Raw genomic sequence first — 17,915 nt, forward strand, 5'->3', positions numbered from 1 at the left:
TTGAACATGAGCAGCAAATACATGCTGGCTGTGGTGTATTTTGTTGGGCTGTTGAAGCAGAAAGCCTTGATCAACACAGCAAGGGGGGCTGAATATTTAGACCAACTTCCAGCAGCAGATGTCCCTGGGAGATCCAGATAAGCTGCTGAAGTTTGAGAGGAGGAAGCATTTGTGCTGCCAGAATGGCCAGGTGGAGTATGTGTCGCAGGCCTGTGGTGCTGCCTCTGTCCTGGACAGAAGAGCTGACAACGTCTGCTGTTCGCTGTGGCAGCAGTATGCCGATGGTCAGGCAGCCGTACTCGGAAAGCAGCAGCGTCCTAAGATCTTTTGATGAGATTCCCGGACTGTGGAAGAATGGGGCTGCTAATTTGTACAACTTCTTTAAACTGGATGGCTTCAGAAATGTTCACCACATCATGTTGCAGAACTTCAACACTTTCGGACCCATTTACAGGCAAGATGATTTTCATACAATTAAGATGTTACAGTCCAAATGTTTGCACTAACTTATGTTGTACTGCATATCCTATGTAGGAGACAAAACTGAGTTTGAATTATGTAACTAGTTTTTTGACGTGGACACCATTTCTGGGCTAATATAAATATTTGTATTCGTGTACAATATCTCATTGTCCAAGGTCAGGTTTTCTAAAAATGCAGTTAATATGGCTCCTAATTTAACCTCCCTTTTACACTTTCCATATGACAGAGAAAAAATTGGTTATTATGAAAGTGTGAATATCATCAATCCGGAGGATGCTGCAATCTTGTTCAAAGCAGAGGGCCATTATCCAAAAAGGCTGAAGGTTGAACCCTGGACATCATACAGAGACTACAGGAATCAAACATACGGAGTTTTGCTCAAGTATGTGACACCATTACTGTGTTGTATCAGTATATTTTGTTTGTTCTGAGCTATTGAAATGAAAAGGCTATGAGCAGCCTCCTTGGTTTAAAAAGAACACTAAAACATTCTACAGGAATGGAGAAGACTGGAAATCAAACCGGGTGATACTGAACAAAGAGGTGATTGCCCCCAAGGTGCAGGAAAACTTTGTGCCATTGCTGGATGAAGTGGGTCAAGATTTTGTGGCCAGAGTTTACAAAAAGATAGCGCGAAGTGGACAAAACAAATGGACTACTGACCTGTCTCACGAACTCTTCAAATACGCCTTAGAATGTAAGTCTGGCCTTCACTGATATTCATGAAAAGATATTTTCATTCCGCTGTATTTTCTTGCTCACTTGTTGCATGGCTGCATCTCTTATATTCTGTCATTCACAGCCGTGAGCTCAGTGCTGTATGGTGAGAGACTGGGCTTGTTGCTGGACTACATTGACCCCGATGCGCAGCATTTCATTGACTGCATCACCGTTATGTTCAAGACGACTTTGCCCATGCTGTACATACCTCCGCGGCTGCTGAGGCTATGTGGTGCTAAGGTGTGGCGGGACCATGTGGAGGCTTGGGACGGCATCTTCAGTCAAGGTAGTACGTCTTTTTGAGAACAACCATCAATGTTTTTGGATTGTTTAAACTTTGTAATTATGATGCATTTGAACCAAATTTATTTAGGTGTTACATAATAACTATTGTTTCCCAACTGCATTCTGACCGAACTAATCCATTTAGAGCACAGGAGGTACTATTGGTCATGCAGACTTCATACTCGTGTCAGCATAATTGCAAGAGAAATGTTCCCATAGGTACTAATTTTATTCTGCCAGAAAATGAAGTTGAAATGTCGCCACAATCCCCACCTAACTACCGTGGAGATTTGAAATCTCAGTGTTTACTGAAACTGGAGATCAAATTTTAGTCTTAAATTGTTCAGAGATCTCAAATTTCTGTTTTCTTCAGTTGAACATTTTCTGTGAAACTGTCCACAAATTCCAGCTTTGGGCTTTGATGCAAAAGAAATTTCATTAACAGATCAGCAAAATTGTTCCACTGAAGAGATACGATTAACAGAATATAAAAAATCATTTGGCTTGAAAATTAAAACTATACTACCAGCCCCCAAATTTGCTTGGGCTGTTGTTTGTTACACCGTAGGTATGTGAGTGTGGGTGAATGGGTTTGTCTCTATGTGGCCCTGTGTTATACTGGTGTCCTGTCCAGGGTGGACCCCACCTCTCACCCTATATTTGCTGGGATAGGCTCCACCCCTGTGAGCCTTAATTGGAGTAAGCGGGTATAGGAATGAATGGAATGAATGAATGTTATTTGTTATGTAGTGAGTTTGGCACCATACAGGACAAGTTTACTTTGACATTTTAAATGATGTATTTATTGTCCTTTGACTCATCAGCGGACCACTGCATTCAGAACATCTACAGGAAGCTCCGCCAGGAGACGGGTTCTTCAAAGAAATACCCAGGAGTCCTAGCTAGCCTTCTCATGCTGGATAAGCTATCCATTGAAGACATCAAGGCCAGTGTCACTGAGCTAATGGCTGGAGGAGTTGATACAGTAAGCAATATCTGCATTTTTTATATTCATTCATTTTCTGTTCTTATCTAGGTCTGTGTCAAAGCTCACCCCACACTTCAATATCTGTGGCTAAGTCCTCTAACTTTTCTTCATCAAAGGGAATAATGTGATTATTTATCATCAGATGACAAGGTAAAAACCTCTTACATCATTCTAAAGTCAGTTTTAAGCAGAAATGAGGCCGTTTTAGCAAAAACGAGGCAATAATCGGTGAGTCTCTACTGACACTTTGAAATGACGAAGGCGCAGTGAACGTATTAGTAGCAGCTCGTCTGGCTGCTGCCCTCTGATCGCTTCCTCCATCTTTTATTATGAAATAATGCTGAATTTATGTGGAAATGATTGGTGTACAAAGCTTCAGATATCTGTCGTTGAGATACTAGATGATGACCGGAGTGCAGTTTTAAGCAGAAATGAGGTGATAATTGGTGAACTGCAGCTGATGCACAGAAATGACGCATGCGCAGTGAAGGCAGGGCGGACCGATCTTTAGGGGGGCACCATTCGGTCAGTGACACCTGATCCACAGAGTCTTCTTCAAGTTGGACATGCCACTGAAGACCTCCCCGAGGAGCTGACCAGGGGACAACCTCACCAGATGCACAAACCACCTCACCTGGCTCCTTTTGAGGTGAAGGAGCAGGGGTTCTACTCCAAGTCCCTCTTGGATATTCAAGCTTCGCCCCCTGGCTCTGAGTGTAAGCCCAGATACCCAACAGAGGAATCTCATTTCCGCCGCTTGTATAGACAATCTTGTTCTTTTGGTCACTAGCCAAAGTTCATGACCATAGGTGAGGATAGAAGCATAAATTGACTCGTGAATCAAGAGTCTCACATTCTGGCTCACCTCTTTCTTCACCACTACAGTCTGGTACAGCATCCGTACAGCTCCAATCCGTTTATTGAGCTCACGCTCAGGGCAGAAAAATTTATAATAATAAATTGTGCTGCAATATGTCCTGTTTCTTTGTTTCAGACCTCAGTAACATTGTTGTGGACGTTGTATGAATTGGCCAAACATCCCAGCCTCCAGGAGGAGCTGAGGGCAGAGGTAGCTATTGCCCGCACTGAAAGCCACGGGAACATGATGGAGATGCTGAAGCGGGTTCCCTTGGTCAAAGGAGCTCTGAAGGAAACACTGAGGTAAAAACTCCACAGCACAAGACACTTATTATTAGTCATACTTCATCAATGCTTGCAGGTGCAAATAAAATTCATAGTCAAACATAGGACTCAGCTAAAGCAGTCGTGACCTTTTGAGACTGTGACAATTGTGCCATCTACTGGCAAAAAATGAACAATGCACTTTGATCCCATAGGTTGCATCCAGTTGCAGTGAGCGTGCAAAGATACACAACAGAAGATATTATTATTCAAAACTACCATATCCCATCTGGGGTAAGCTGCCATCGTTTTAACACATGTATAGAATCTGGTCTCTGAAATAAAGCAGATGTATGAGTGCTGTATTAGCACACTGCTCATTGTGTTTGTGTTTGTATTTGTGGTCAGACTCTGGTCCAGTTAGGACTGTATGCAATGGGAAGAGACCCCAGGGTGTTTTCCCGTCCAGAACAGTACCAGCCTTCTCGATGGTTGCGGACAGAGAACCAATATTTCAGGAGCCTGGGCTTTGGATTTGGCCCACGTCAGTGTTTAGGGCGCAGGATAGCTGAGACGGAGATGCAGATCTTCCTAATCCATGTGAGAAATACAGAGGATTAAATATTTTACTATATTTCCTGTTATTTTGCACAGTGTGCTAACTGTGTGCTTTGTCTTCTGCTTTTGCAGATGCTTGAGAACTTCAGAGTGGAGAAACAGCGTCACGTGGAAGTGCAGAGCACATTTGAGCTCATTATCCTACCAGAGAAGCCCATTATTTTGACTTTGAAGCCCCTACAAAAGTAGCCAGTGACACTGTTTCAGAGGACACGATTGCATGTGTTAAATTAAACTAATTTGTGTAACCTTTAATCACAGTCCATTGCATTGGACTTCACAGGGTGCCACAGCATGATAAAACACTACTGTAAAATCTCATTAGGAAAGGAAAATCTGATGCAGAACACCTCCAAACCTTTTGGGTAAAAAGCCCATTAATAATGTTACCTCAGTAATTGTAGAATTAGTTGATATTTTTCAATTCAGTTTATTTAAGCAGGTTAAAATCACACTGAGATCCAGGATCTCAGTGAGACAGCAGCTTGATATTGTTACACACAGGTCTTTCCACAACATTGCAACAAACTACAGCACAACAACAACAACAGGGCATAGGATGACTTCTGTGTGTTGCTTCATCAGCGGGAGCTTCATGGCAGAATGTTGCAAAGAAGGGATTTGTTAAGAAAATGTGAAAATTTCAGCTGCTGTTTCCCAGAAGGCACCGAAGAATCTTAAGCCTAGATTTTATGTTGGCTTGTTTTCTGTCTGTATCATTTCTATGTTCTGTGTTTTTTTCTATACAATTGATTATTTTTTTGGGGTAAAAAATCTTTGTGCAACTCTACCATGGAACTGTAACAAACAGAAGTTGCCCAGTGGCCAGTGTCTCCAGCAGCATCTACTGAATCTTGTAAAGGCGGTCTCCCACTGTCAATATTTGAGATCCAATTGTGTATTATTGGTGCAATCAGGACCTGAAAATTGGTGTATTCTGTAGTAAGAGCAGCACTGTAGAACTTTGTGAGCAATCAGGAAAATTTTAAACGTTTAAAAAATTCACGTTGCAAAGATAAATTGTGATCCATAAAACGTGAATAACACGAATTATCTGGTACTCTTGTGTACATGTAGGTGAAAGTAGACAAGCAGGTACAGTATGCAGTAGAGGGAACCGACTGTTCTCTGAGTATGATTCTGCTCCACAACATGAAACTTGTGAAAAGCATGTCATACTCTTCAGCAGAAAACAGGTTTGAGATGTTAACAGAAACATTTTAGCTTTTTGCAAGTGTGGGACAAATGCCAAAGTAGTGTTTTACGCAAGCACAGAAACAATCGTGTAACAGGGATTGTGTGTAGTTGGGTGTATTAAGCAATATTTGGTTCCACTTGTATGTAAGTGGAATGACATAAAATAGTAATAGTATTACTACTATTAGTATTATTTTTACAGAAATTGGGGCCAGAATTCGGCAATGGGAAACCATCCTAACTAGAGCCCATAGAGTTGTCGATGGGATCTTGGAGGCTTCTGTCACTAGTCTCATTTACTATCAGTTTCTTTTGAAGTGAACCTCTAAAGAAAAAGACCAAACATGATCAAGCTGTGACTGTTTGATTTAAATGAACTGTAAGAAGTACTCAGCGATTTGAAATTATTATTGTATCTAAGTTGTGTGCAAAATGATTATTTCAATGTGTTATATTAAATGGTGTGTGCACCTGTACTGATGTTTTTTCAGTGTTATTTTTCTAAATCGGTGGTGTCCATTCCTGCTCTTAGAGAGAAAATACCCTGCATGCCTGCTCACATTTGATGAATTAATTCTGTTTTTTCCAAGCTCTGATTGCTGAGTACACCTGTTGTGGATGGGGCAGGGAGAGTTAGGAAACATGCAGAGCACATGCTCTCCAAGAGCAGGGTTAAACACTTGTGTACCAAAGTATTTGTGTTCGTAAGAGGAAATGGAATGCAACAACTCAGAGGTGAGGTATCTTGGACTTCACTTGCATCAGTCATTAAGAAACACATAGTTAGGAAAATAAGTATTTGAACACCCTGCGATTTTGCAAGTTCTCCCACTTAGAAATCATGGAGGGGTCTAAAATTTTCATCTTAGGTGCATGTCCACTGTGAGAGACATAATCTAAAAAAAAAACAAAATCTGGAAATAATGTATGATTTTTTAATAATTTATTTGTATGTTACTGCTGCAAATAAGTATTTGAACACCTACCAACCAGCAAGAATTCTGGCTTTCACAGACCTGTTAATTTTTCTTTAAGAAGCCCTCTTATTCTGCACTCTTTACTTGTATTAATTGCACCTGTTTAAACTTGTTACCTGTATAAAAGACACCTGTTCACACACTCAAACAATCACACTCCAGCCTGCCCACCATAGCCAAGACCAAACAGCTGTCTAAGGACACCAGGGACAAAACTGTAGACCTGCACAAGGCTGGGATGGACTACAGGACAACAGGCAAGCAGCTTGGTAGAAGACAACAACTGTTATGATTATTTATTAGAAAGTGGAAGAAACACAAGATGACTGTCAATCTCCCTCAGTCTGGGATTCCATGCAAGATCTCACTTTGTGGAGTAAGGATGATTCTGAGAAAGCTCAGAACTACACAGGAGGACCTGGTCAATGACCTGAAGAGAGCTGGGACCACAGTCACAAAGATTACATTAGTAACACATGATGCTGTCACGGTTTAAAATCCTGCAGGGCAGCAAGGTCTCCCTGCTCAAGCCAGCACATGTCCAGGCCCATTTAAAGTTCACCAGTGACCATCTGGATGATCCAGAGGAGGCATGAGAGAAGATTTTTGGACTCAACTCCACTTACCATGTTTAGAGGATGAGAACAACCCCAAGAAAACCATCCCAACCGTGAAGCATGGGGGTGGAGACATCATACTCTGGGGGTGCTCTTCTGCAAAGGGAACAAGACGACTGCACCGTATTTTGAAGGGACGATGGATGGGGTCATGTATTGCAAGATTTTGGCAAACAACCTCCTTCCCTCCAGTAAGAGCATTGAAGATGGGTCATGGCTGGGTCGTCCAGCATGACAATGACCCCAAACACACAGCCAGGGCAACTAAGGAGGGGCTCCGTAAGAAGCATTTCAAGGTCCTGGAGTGGCCTGGCCAGTCTCCAGACCTGAACGCAATAGAAAATCTTTGGAGGGAGCTGAAACTCCAAACGTGAAAGATCTAGAGAAGATCTGTATGGAGGAGTGGACCAAAATCCCTGCTGCAGTGTGCAAACCTGGTGAAAAACTACAGGAAATGTTTGACCTCTGTAACTGCAAACAAAGGCTACTGTACCAAATATTAACATTGATTTTCACAGGTGTTCAAATACTTATTTGCAGCAGTAACATACAAATAAATTATTAGAAAATCATACATTGTGATTTCTGGATTTTTTTTTTTTTTTTAGATTATGTCTCTCACAGTGGACATGCACCTAAGATGAAAATTTCAGACCCCTCCATGATTTCTAAATGGGAGAACTTGCAAAACCGCAGGGTGTTCAAATACCTATTTTCCTCACTGTAACTGAGTGTCAGATTGTGTGAGTATTTGGCCTGTCCCACTGCCCGTAGAACAGTGCACCAGACCATTTACTCACTTGCTGATGAGCCCACATGGAGGATATGGACTGAAGATATTGTTAGGGCGTGGAAAGAACACTTAGAGGATCTCCTCAACCTCACTGCCATTCCCTCATTCGAGGAGGCAGGAATACAAGATTTGGGTGGATCTGGTGGTCCGAGTGGAAGTCACTGAAGTAGTAAAAAAAAAACCCAAAAACTCCTCAGTGGCAAGTCATCGGGAGCGGACGAGATCTGTCCTCAGATGTTGAAGTGTCTGGATGTTGTTGGGCTGTCATGGCTGACATACCTATACAGTATTGCATGGAATTCGAGGACAGTACCTCTGGACTGACAAACTAGGGTGGTGGTCTCCATCTTTAAAAAAGGGGACTATGATTTAGCAAACTATAGCAAGGTTGTTCCCCTTTGTTTAATCAGAAACTGTTCAAATGTTTTCTGTTACTTATCATAATGTCATAATAAGATTGTACAATACAAGTTCAAGTGAATAAAAAACAGGCTATGAAGTATCTTTTCTCTGTTATTGCATTTTGTGGTGAAATATGCACGAAAGTGCAGGGAATGGCATCTAAAAATTCAAAATTCTCTGGGGGAGCATGCCCCCAGACCCCCCTATGGAAGCGCGATTAAAACACATTCACAAATTCACCCCCCCCCCCTTTGTTTTTTACACAATTCTGGATCTGCCCCTGACTGTGTATATTCCTTAATGCAATATCTCCAAACTTGCTATCTTTGCAACGCATCTCTGGTAGCTTTGCATGTCCTTGTGCTGCTTAGTGTAGACTCTCTGAAGCTTCAGCAGGTCCTTCTCACTCTCATTCTTCTGCACAATACAATACACATGCAATATAAGAAGGACAGTGCACAATTCAAGGCATGAACCATGAGAGTGTAATGTGTGTGATCTTCTCACGTGGATCAGTTCATTCTGCAGCTGGTTGATGATGTCCCTTTGTGAGGCAACTTTACTCCTCTCACTGGCCAGCTTGACTTTCAGGGAAACTTCAGCAGAGCAGGAGAAACAGCACACATAGGAATAAATCTGGTCACTTACACACACATACACATTTATCTATTATAAAACTCTAATAACAGTTTAGCCGACTTACAATTTACAAAGAAAACAAACAAAAAAAACAACATATCATTTTACAACTTGCACATTTGAATAATAATGATGGAAATATCAGTCCGTAAAGCTTTTGAGACATTCTGGTGTTCTGCTTCAAAAATAAATGAAATCCAGTCATTTTCTTTGATGCCAGCAGAGAGATTCTCTGCAGCATCGTTTGACTGAGGGCCACAAACTGTCCTTCAGAAGATAAGAACTTCACTACCCACCAAGCTTATCAGGGTCTGTGGCCTAAATGAGCCCAGTTATCACAAAATGCTTCAGACTGCCTTGGAGTAGACACCCGCAAGGATTAGCAAACAGACAGTGAGCCATACCTCACTGCTTCACACACACACACACACACACACACACACACACACACACACACACACACACACACACACACACACACACACACACACACACACACACACACACACACATATACATGTGTGTGTGTGTGTATGTATAGCAAATGGTAAAAAGGGTCAATGTTTATAAGCTTTTGCTTCTGCCTACACCCTTTCGGCTGCACAAAACTTTGAAATTGTCTCCGAGTTGTTTGTTTTGTTTTTGTTTTACGAGAGATTTTTTTGTATCTGTGTGTGTGTGCCAAGTAAATTCAATCATTCAAGTGGTTCCATTGGTCACGCTAAAATGAATTAGGTTGAGTCAAATTAACTTAAGTAATATTTATACTTTATTGTTAACTTAATTTGGACAGATTTAGTTCATTTGAATGTTACCCGCTGAAGCAGTTTAATTACGTTTTGTCTGTTTTTTGTTCCAGTGATGGAGGGACCTGACTTCCCCGTTGTTACATACAAGAAGGCACTGGTTTTTAAGATAGGCCCTTAAATGCAACCAAAGGTTCTATCTACTCCATATTATACCAATTAATCAATCAGAAGCTTTTAAGCATAATTCTGTCCTTTTCTGGAATCTTCCATGGTGTTGAAAGAGGAAGTCATGTTGTTTTATGTAATCTAATGAACACCTGAAAATCTGATTTAATATATAAATCCGAGATAACTCTATTTTGCAACTATTACACTTAACTGTTAAATTCCAGTTTACGTAATCATGTGGAGACGTTACCCATTCGCTCAGAAATCTCAGTCTTCATCACGCCTTCGATATCTGTGCTATCCAGCAGATTTTGGCTGAGGTCCTGGTGCACAGACAGCTCAGTGCGGAGCTGACTGTTTTGTCCCTCCAGAGCAGCCACCTGAATCCTCAGTGCTATGATGTCGTCTGCCATCTTACGCATGGCTGAACAATAGAGCTCCACCTCCTGAATGATAGATGGAACTGGTCAGTCAAAGGCAAAACTGAAATTTAATTCCCTTGAAATTTTTATCAAAATCACTTTGGGTTTGATGAGTGCAGAGATTGGTCTGAGGGCAGCCATTCCCAAACTGAAGAACACTGAGGCCCACTTTGAAAACTGAAAATCCTCTGGGGCTCATCTGAATCTTCAGTCACAACTTTGATCAGTACAGAGAGACTAGGATGAAGTTTGTGTCTTATGCAATGATTCATAGGTTGTTTAAAACTGTTGGGAGATTTGGTAAACTATACATTTTTCGAAAGCATATGAAATGAGGAATCCACAAAAAAGGCTGTTATGGTAGCCATGTTGGATTTCTAAAAATAGAAACCTTCTAAAACTAAATTTTCATCATCTCTACTTCTGGTGAAAAAAAAGGATCAATCAATCAGTTAATCAACATTCAATTATATAATCCTTTACAGCAAGCCAAAACCTGACCAAAGCATTTACAGTAAAATCAAGGAATAAAATTCACGAGAATCAAAGTGAACATGCAACAGAATTAAAAAGGCACATTAAAGCAAAGCTTCACAGTGCCACTGGGTATTAAAAGCCATTTTAAATAAATAAGTCTTGAGCTTTGATTTAAAGAGTGCTAGGTCAGAAATAGCACATGTATCAAGAGGTAAATTATTCCAAAGTATGGGTTCAGGTTCCACAAAAACATGATCACCCCAAAGAAGTTTATATTTTGACCTTGGGACTTCTAAATAAAGTTGACCAGATGACTGCAATGCCCTGCTGTACCTATGGAGATTTAAAATTTCAGAGAGGTAAGGGCAAGAGCGTTAATGGTTTTTAAAACAAGCATTAAAATCCTAAAATCAATTTTAAAATGAACTGGAAGCCAGTGGAGTGAGTAAAGTACAGGTGTAATATGCTCATGTTTGGAAGTGTTTGTTAAAAGAGGAGCAGAAGCATTTGCATAAGTTGGAGGCAAGAGAAGAATTGTTAACACCAGCATAAAATGCATTACAGCAATCAAGGATCATGATTGAAGTGACTAAATGAGAATTTTGGAGGGCAAGAATCCAGAGATGCTAATTACAAGTTACTGAAGCTGATGAATACTAATAGTGTGTGCTGTCATGTTGACTGTTTATTGCGCGTACCAGATGTCAATGACGTATGGGACATACAGTGCATCCGGAAAGTATTCAAAGCACTTCACTTTTTCCACATTTTCTTTTATGTTACAACCTTGAAAAATTTTAGATTTTAGCAAATTTACTAAAAATAAAAACACAAAGAAAACACATGTACTTAGTCAATTTCAATTTCAATTTATTTTCATTTATATAGTGCCAAATCACAACAGAGTTGCCTCAAGGTGCTTCACACAGGTAAGGTCTAACCTTACCAACCCCCAGAGCAACAGTGGTAAGGAAAAACTCCCTCTGAGGAAGAAACCTCAAGCAGACCAGACTCAAAGGGGTGACCCTCTGCTTGGGCCATGCTACAAACATAAATTACAGAACAATTCACAGAACAATTCAAGGACGAATATACAAGAAATGCTGTTGGTGCACAGGACAGGAGGGTCACACAGAGAAAAAACAGAATCAGGCATCAGAAAGACAAAAATACTGTATAATTTGCCAGCATTATACAACAAGAAAAACAGAAAAAAATACTAAGGCGATCGCCAGCCACTAGCCCTAAGCTTCACTATAAGACCCAGAATTTAGGTAACGTTGAGGCCGCGACGCACTCCGTTTACCAATATCTGAACACCTAGTATTCAGAGCCTTTGCCATGAAGCTCCAAATTGAGCTCAGGTGCATCCTGTTTATACTGATCACCCTTGAGATGTTTCTACAGCTTAATTGGAGTCCACCTGGGGTTAATTCAGTTGACTGAACATGATTTGTAAAGGCACACACCTGTCTACATATAAGGTCCCACAGTTGACAGGGCATATCAGAACACAAACCAATCATGAAGTCAAAGGAATGACTGTCTGTAGACCTTGGAGACAGGGTTGTCTCGAGGCACAAATCTGGGGAAGGATACAGAAACATTCCTGCTCCTTTGAGGGTCCCAATGAGCACAATGGCCTCCATCATCCATAAACGGAAGAAGTTCGAATCCATCAGGACTCTTTCAAGACATTGGCCTTAGTCAGGCAGGTGATCAAGAACTCACTCTGTCCTCTGTGGGGAGAGGAGAACTTTCTAAAAGGACAACCATCTCGGCAGCAATCCACCAATCAGGCCTGTATGGGTGAGTGGGCAGACAGAAGCCACTCTTTAGTAAAAGGCACATGGCAGCCCACCTGGAGTTTGCCAAAAGGCACCTGAAGGACTCTCAGACCATGAAAACAAATTCTGTGGTCTGATGAGTTCAAAGATGTGGCTGTGGCGCAGGGATCATGTTTGGAGGAAACCAGGCAGCATCTCTATAGTGAAGCATGGTGGTGGTAGCATGACACTGTGGGGATGTTTTTCAGTGCCATGAACTGGGAGACTAGTCAGGATGGAAGGAAAGATGAATGCAGCAATGTACAGAGACATTCTCGATGTATCTGTACATCCAGGCTCTTGACCTCAGACTGGGGCGACAGTTCATCTTTCAGCAGGACAATGACCCTAAGCACACAGCCTAGATATCAAAGGGGTGGCTTCAGGACAACTCTGTGAATGTCCTTGAATTGCCCACCCAGAGTCAAGACCTGAATCCGATTGAACATCGTTGGAGAGATCTGAAAATGGTTGTGCACCGACCCGCCCCCATCCAACCTGATGGACCTTGAGAGGTGCTGCAAAGAGGAATAGGCAAAACTACCCAAAGATACGTGAGCCAAGCTTGTGGTGTCATATTCAAGAAGACTTGAGGCTGTAATTGCTGTCAAAGGTGCATCAACAAAATATTGAGCAAAGGTTGTGAACATTTATGTGATTTATTTAGTTTTTTTTTTTTTTTTATAAAATTGCAAAAATTAAAAAAAAACTTTTTTCATGTCATCATTATGGGGTGTTGTGAGTAGAATTTTGATTGAAAAAAATAATTAACTTCATTTTGGAACAAGGCTGTAACATAACAAAATGTGGACAAAGTGAAGCGCTGTGAATACTTTCTGGATGCACTGTAGGAACATGATCCATGTGGGTGTCTTTTCCTTCCTAATCAAGTCAAGTTCTATTCTATTTATTTTTATTTGTATAGTGCCAAATCACAACCATGATGCCTCAAGGTGCTTCATATGAGTAAGGTCTAATCTTACCAACCCCAAGCAAATCCCTATATTTGTAATAACCCTCGATTACTAAAACAACAACAACACAAACAAAAACAAACATGTTTTCAGTATTTCTTCAAATTTGTAATAAAGGTTATGAACCCTTAAACCAAGAATAGTCCTGTTATTTGTTAACTGTGTACCATGAAATTGAACCACAAATAAGCAGAAGTCAAGAAAGTGAAAAGTTAGTTTCCAAAGGTGGGCAGTTTTGGAAATTCAAAATGGTAGTCATATCAACCTTTGAAAAAAAAAAATAAAAAAAATAATAATAATTAAACATTCTTTTTTGGGTTCATTTTTACTGAAAGTCAATATGTAGTGAGTTGGTTAACCCCGCACCAACACTCTGTGATGCACATGGAAACCCTAACCATAACCAAAACATTGATGAATGTTCCCTGATGATGCAGAAATGAAACGAATACTTGCATACAGTGTCGGAGAGAAATGATGCAGTCAATAAACAGTGACTGTCCATTTGTCCCCAAATGACACAATAGGGTACCTAACTCATATTGTGATGGAATATGAAAAACCTCAGTATCACTGTAAAAAAATAGTTTTCCACTTTTAATCAAATTGTCAGAAGTTGTGGTTTGCAGTTTGTGTTATATTTTTTATGATGAAGAACAAAAAAGGACTGATATTACATATTGGGCAATAATGTCCTCAGTGGTGCCATCGTAAAGCAGAGTGGTTCTGTGTGACCACTAGGTGTCTCTTCAACCTCACCTGTTAACAGAGCTCTGCAGAACCTATTCCACAGGAACTTTTATGAAAAGAAAAAAAAGAAAGAAAGAAAGAAAGAAAAAAATATATAGATAGATAGATTGATAGATAGCTAGACAGATAGATGAGACAGGTAGATATGTGTGTGTGGTGTGTGTGTGTGGTGTGTGTGGTATACACTCAAACATAATTCAGTGGCTTTGTAAACAGTAAGAAACAGCTATACTGCCTTAACAAAATCTCTGAACACACATTCAGTTGATTGTTTGAGTTGGATATACCAAGTGAAATGCCTAAACATTTAACAGCTACTTTTTTTTTTATCTTAAATTTACATTTATTATTTAAGTTTATTTCATTGAAAAAAAAATAGCATTTGGTAAACAAATTATATTTTTGAAATATGCTTAATTTGTTTAATAATTTCATTCAGAATATTTGGAAAGGATTATACTTGTTGGGAAGGTGTCGTAGCACGGACCCACAACAGGGGGCGCAAATGAACGGACGATGAATAAGCCAAAAAGGTAACAATTTAATGTTGTGATAATACACAACGAAACGTACAGTAATTTGCACAGTCAATTTAACACCAGGTGACGTGTGGGCAGGCTCGAAGATAGAAGACCCCCGACGAGAGAGAAGCCGCGTCCCACACGGCTTCCACCACCAACGTTCTGAAGAACACCGGAGCCGCCAAGTCCCGAGTCCCAGGTGGCCTCTGTCTTCGGCTGTCGACCCTGGTACTGCTGCAGAGAGTCAGAAATATGATGAGTGAGTGTGAGTCCGCCACACTCAGTAATTCTCAGTCCAAACACAGTTAGGAGGGAGCACCTCCACCTCCAAACTAGGAACACACTAGCCGCTCCTGTTACCACTTATCTGGATGGAGTGAGAGGCGAAGACGTCGCTTCTCTCACTGACCGCCAACCAGCTGAAAGGGCACCACAGGACAACGGCTGCAAACAGATCAGACGTAAGTCACAGTTTGAATTCAGCAGAGAAATTACCTTGGTAATGGTAGTCGATTTCTCGGCGGGGAGGTGGAGTTGCAGTCCGGCCTTTATGGTGGTGATGATGAACGAGTGACAGCTGGTGCAGAGGATGAGTGACAGCTGTCACTTTCTTCGGGTCTGGCGCCCTCTCGTGCTTGGAGCCCGCACTCCAAGCAGGGCGCCCTCTGGTGGTGGTGGGCCAGCAGTACCTCCTCTTCAGCGGCCCACACAACAATACTGATCACTTTACTTAGATTTACCAAGATCATTCAAGTATATTTAAATGATTTCACAGCTTTTAATTTACTCACTATTTGTAAGTGTAAAATGTTTCACAAAAAAATACACAAAAAACTGAGTAGATCACAGTTAAGGTTTTTAGAGTGTACACAACACACACACACACACACACACACCACACACACACCACACACACACACACACACACCACACACCACACACACACAACCCACACACACACACACACACAAAATGCATATTTTTGGAGTGTTTGTCCAGCTTGCTTCGAGTCTACTAACTAATTGATTCGTCTTGGTTCTCCACAGGCACATAACACAAAGAATGGCTAATGAACAATAACAAATGTATACCAAAACACTAATACTGTGCTGGAGGAGAGATGGTCTGTAACCAATTCTTAAAACTGGCAGAAAATGTATTCATAGCCGCAGCTTGTCAACCCCAAAGGGATAATAGCCACACATCCCGTGAAGGTCTTTTGTCCCCAGAAATGCATTCAGGATTTAGACACACCACATACCAGCAAAGTCACAAGGTTTGAAGGAAATGTGCAAAAACTGAGAAATCACATTGTAAATTTTTAATTTGGGTTACATTTAGAATGCTTTCCCTTAAAACATAAATAAATGCATCAAACTCCAGAGAAATGCATTTACACATGATGGCTGAAGTCAAAAGCAATCAGAACGGGCTGTATTGTTGCAGAGCTTTGTGTAAAGCACATGTAGCACACACCCTGCGATCAGGCCAGGCTGAATGCAGACCGAGAGCAGGCTCCTGCTGTATTTAGGGGGCGGGGGGTGACCATTAGGAGATTCCAATCTAGGATGGTGTAGTCGAGGCTCCCGTGGGACACTGAGGTGAAATTGAGCATCTAAATGAAAGGGCAGGAACAAGCTGACAATCATGGCTGTTGATGAGGTGGTGTCTCTGCTGGGGGCCCCAGAGGCATGATGGGAAGGAAGACTCCTGATGCCTCATCTGGGTCTACACCTGTGAATATGCTCTCAACTCGCAGTTTGAGACAATAAATTGGACTGACGACTGATCTGTTTCTAAAGGACCGGTATACTGTACCACTGACAGGTAGCAGGGAGCAGATATGGTTGGTTTTCCACCATTAATATAATGCAGACACTAGTTAAACTGTCTGATTAATGCTCAGAGCTCTGCCCTTCTACCAAATGATTTATTAAAATCTATAGAATTAGTAAAAAAATGAAAAAACACAAATGCATGCATAACTAATATCCTCACATCTTAACCTCATATACTGGCATTTAGAGGCATTTATTTGCAGAAATGTAATATAGCATTTATAATCACTGTTCATTAGTGTATAACTAATTACCTGTGCTAATAAATCAGTGTGTTTTCGTGATATTAGAATGAGCCTTCATATCTACATGGGAGTGGGCGCCTCATGGAGGCCACTATATTCCAGCAGCATGTTGATACATTAACCCAAAAGGAACAGAAGTGGCCGGTCTTATGCATTTTTCCAGCACGGCAGTAAGAATGAAGAAAATCAGGAATCAGTAGTTTTTCTACTGTTTACTGGTTTCTAGTGCAGGCTAACCAGTTTGGGAATGAGAACCCTCATTGATTTGTGAAATATAGGATCATACACATTGATTATCACAGAAGAAGGCAAGGGAGGATACAAAAGCGTGACACACGATGGCATAATGCAATCTATAATCTGACCATGAGATGGAACTAAATCCTACACACTGGTGCTTTAAGCCAGAGAACTGTTAATTGCATTCTACACTCAGCCATTCATCTCCAGCTGTAGTAAAATGTCCAGTCTGCCACAGCAGTTATCACGTGCCACTGCTCACTAATCAAACGTGAAGCTGGAGAACGCTTCACTGACTGACTGCAGAATTCCACTATGATCGTGTCTGGTTACCTTTGTTTGAAGATCTGCAATCTTTGCCATGTGCACCTCATTCTTCAAATCATGCAAAGGGGGTCTGAAGAATGAACATGAAACCAAATAAATGGGATGTATATTTATTTCTGTAATGATGTGTAATCGCTGGCTGCTTTAATAAATCTTACCGTTTGTGTGGGTGATGTATGCGATACGTGTGGTTTATGTTAGGTATGTCTGGTCCCTGCTGAGCTTTCTATGGTGCAATTCTTCTCTTTGACAAAATGGTAATCTGGTAGGATCTGTGCCATGGCATCATGGGATGGGAGGTTGTATCCGTCCTTCTGCAGCTATTGTGGAAGAAAATGTTTAAAACAATAAAATCTGCTGTATCGCGATATGTTAGTTACAAACTCTTCCAGAAAGAACTGGATAAAGATGATAGCCATTAAAACACATGTATAGTTGTCAATTACTGTCATGTTTTGAGGGGATTCAATGACTTCTTAGTAATAACTTAAAATAGGTAGCTGACATTTTTAAGGGTGGTAATAAATTATGCAAAGT

General features: G+C 40.9%; 2 protein-coding genes across 2 annotated transcripts; one reads left to right on the top strand and one right to left on the bottom strand.

Moving 5' to 3' along the window:
- The first annotated feature begins 175 nt into the window (after positions 1 to 175).
- On the top strand, positions 176 to 4,445 carry LOC117515730 (cholesterol side-chain cleavage enzyme, mitochondrial-like). The gene is made up of 8 exons (XM_034176435.1): positions 176 to 865; positions 981 to 1,180; positions 1,286 to 1,489; positions 2,313 to 2,473; positions 3,471 to 3,637; positions 3,814 to 3,892; positions 4,007 to 4,198; positions 4,289 to 4,445. Exons 1-8 carry the CDS (start codon positions 666 to 668, stop codon positions 4,403 to 4,405), a joined length of 1,320 nt encoding a protein of 439 aa, XP_034032326.1. The 5' UTR covers positions 176 to 665; the 3' UTR covers positions 4,406 to 4,445.
- A 4,054-nt stretch (positions 4,446 to 8,499) lies between these two features.
- Positions 8,500 to 10,171, bottom strand: ccdc33 (coiled-coil domain containing 33). Its single transcript, XM_034175484.1, has 3 exons — positions 10,004 to 10,171; positions 8,710 to 8,838; positions 8,500 to 8,619 (listed from the first exon to the last, which is right to left on the bottom strand). Exons 1-3 carry the CDS (start codon positions 10,169 to 10,171, stop codon positions 8,500 to 8,502), a joined length of 417 nt encoding a protein of 138 aa, XP_034031375.1.
- Between the last annotated feature and the right edge of the window lie 7,744 nt (positions 10,172 to 17,915).

Source organism: Thalassophryne amazonica, chromosome 8 (genome assembly GCF_902500255.1).
Source record: "Thalassophryne amazonica chromosome 8, fThaAma1.1, whole genome shotgun sequence".
NCBI lineage: Eukaryota > Metazoa > Chordata > Actinopteri > Batrachoidiformes > Batrachoididae > Thalassophryne > Thalassophryne amazonica.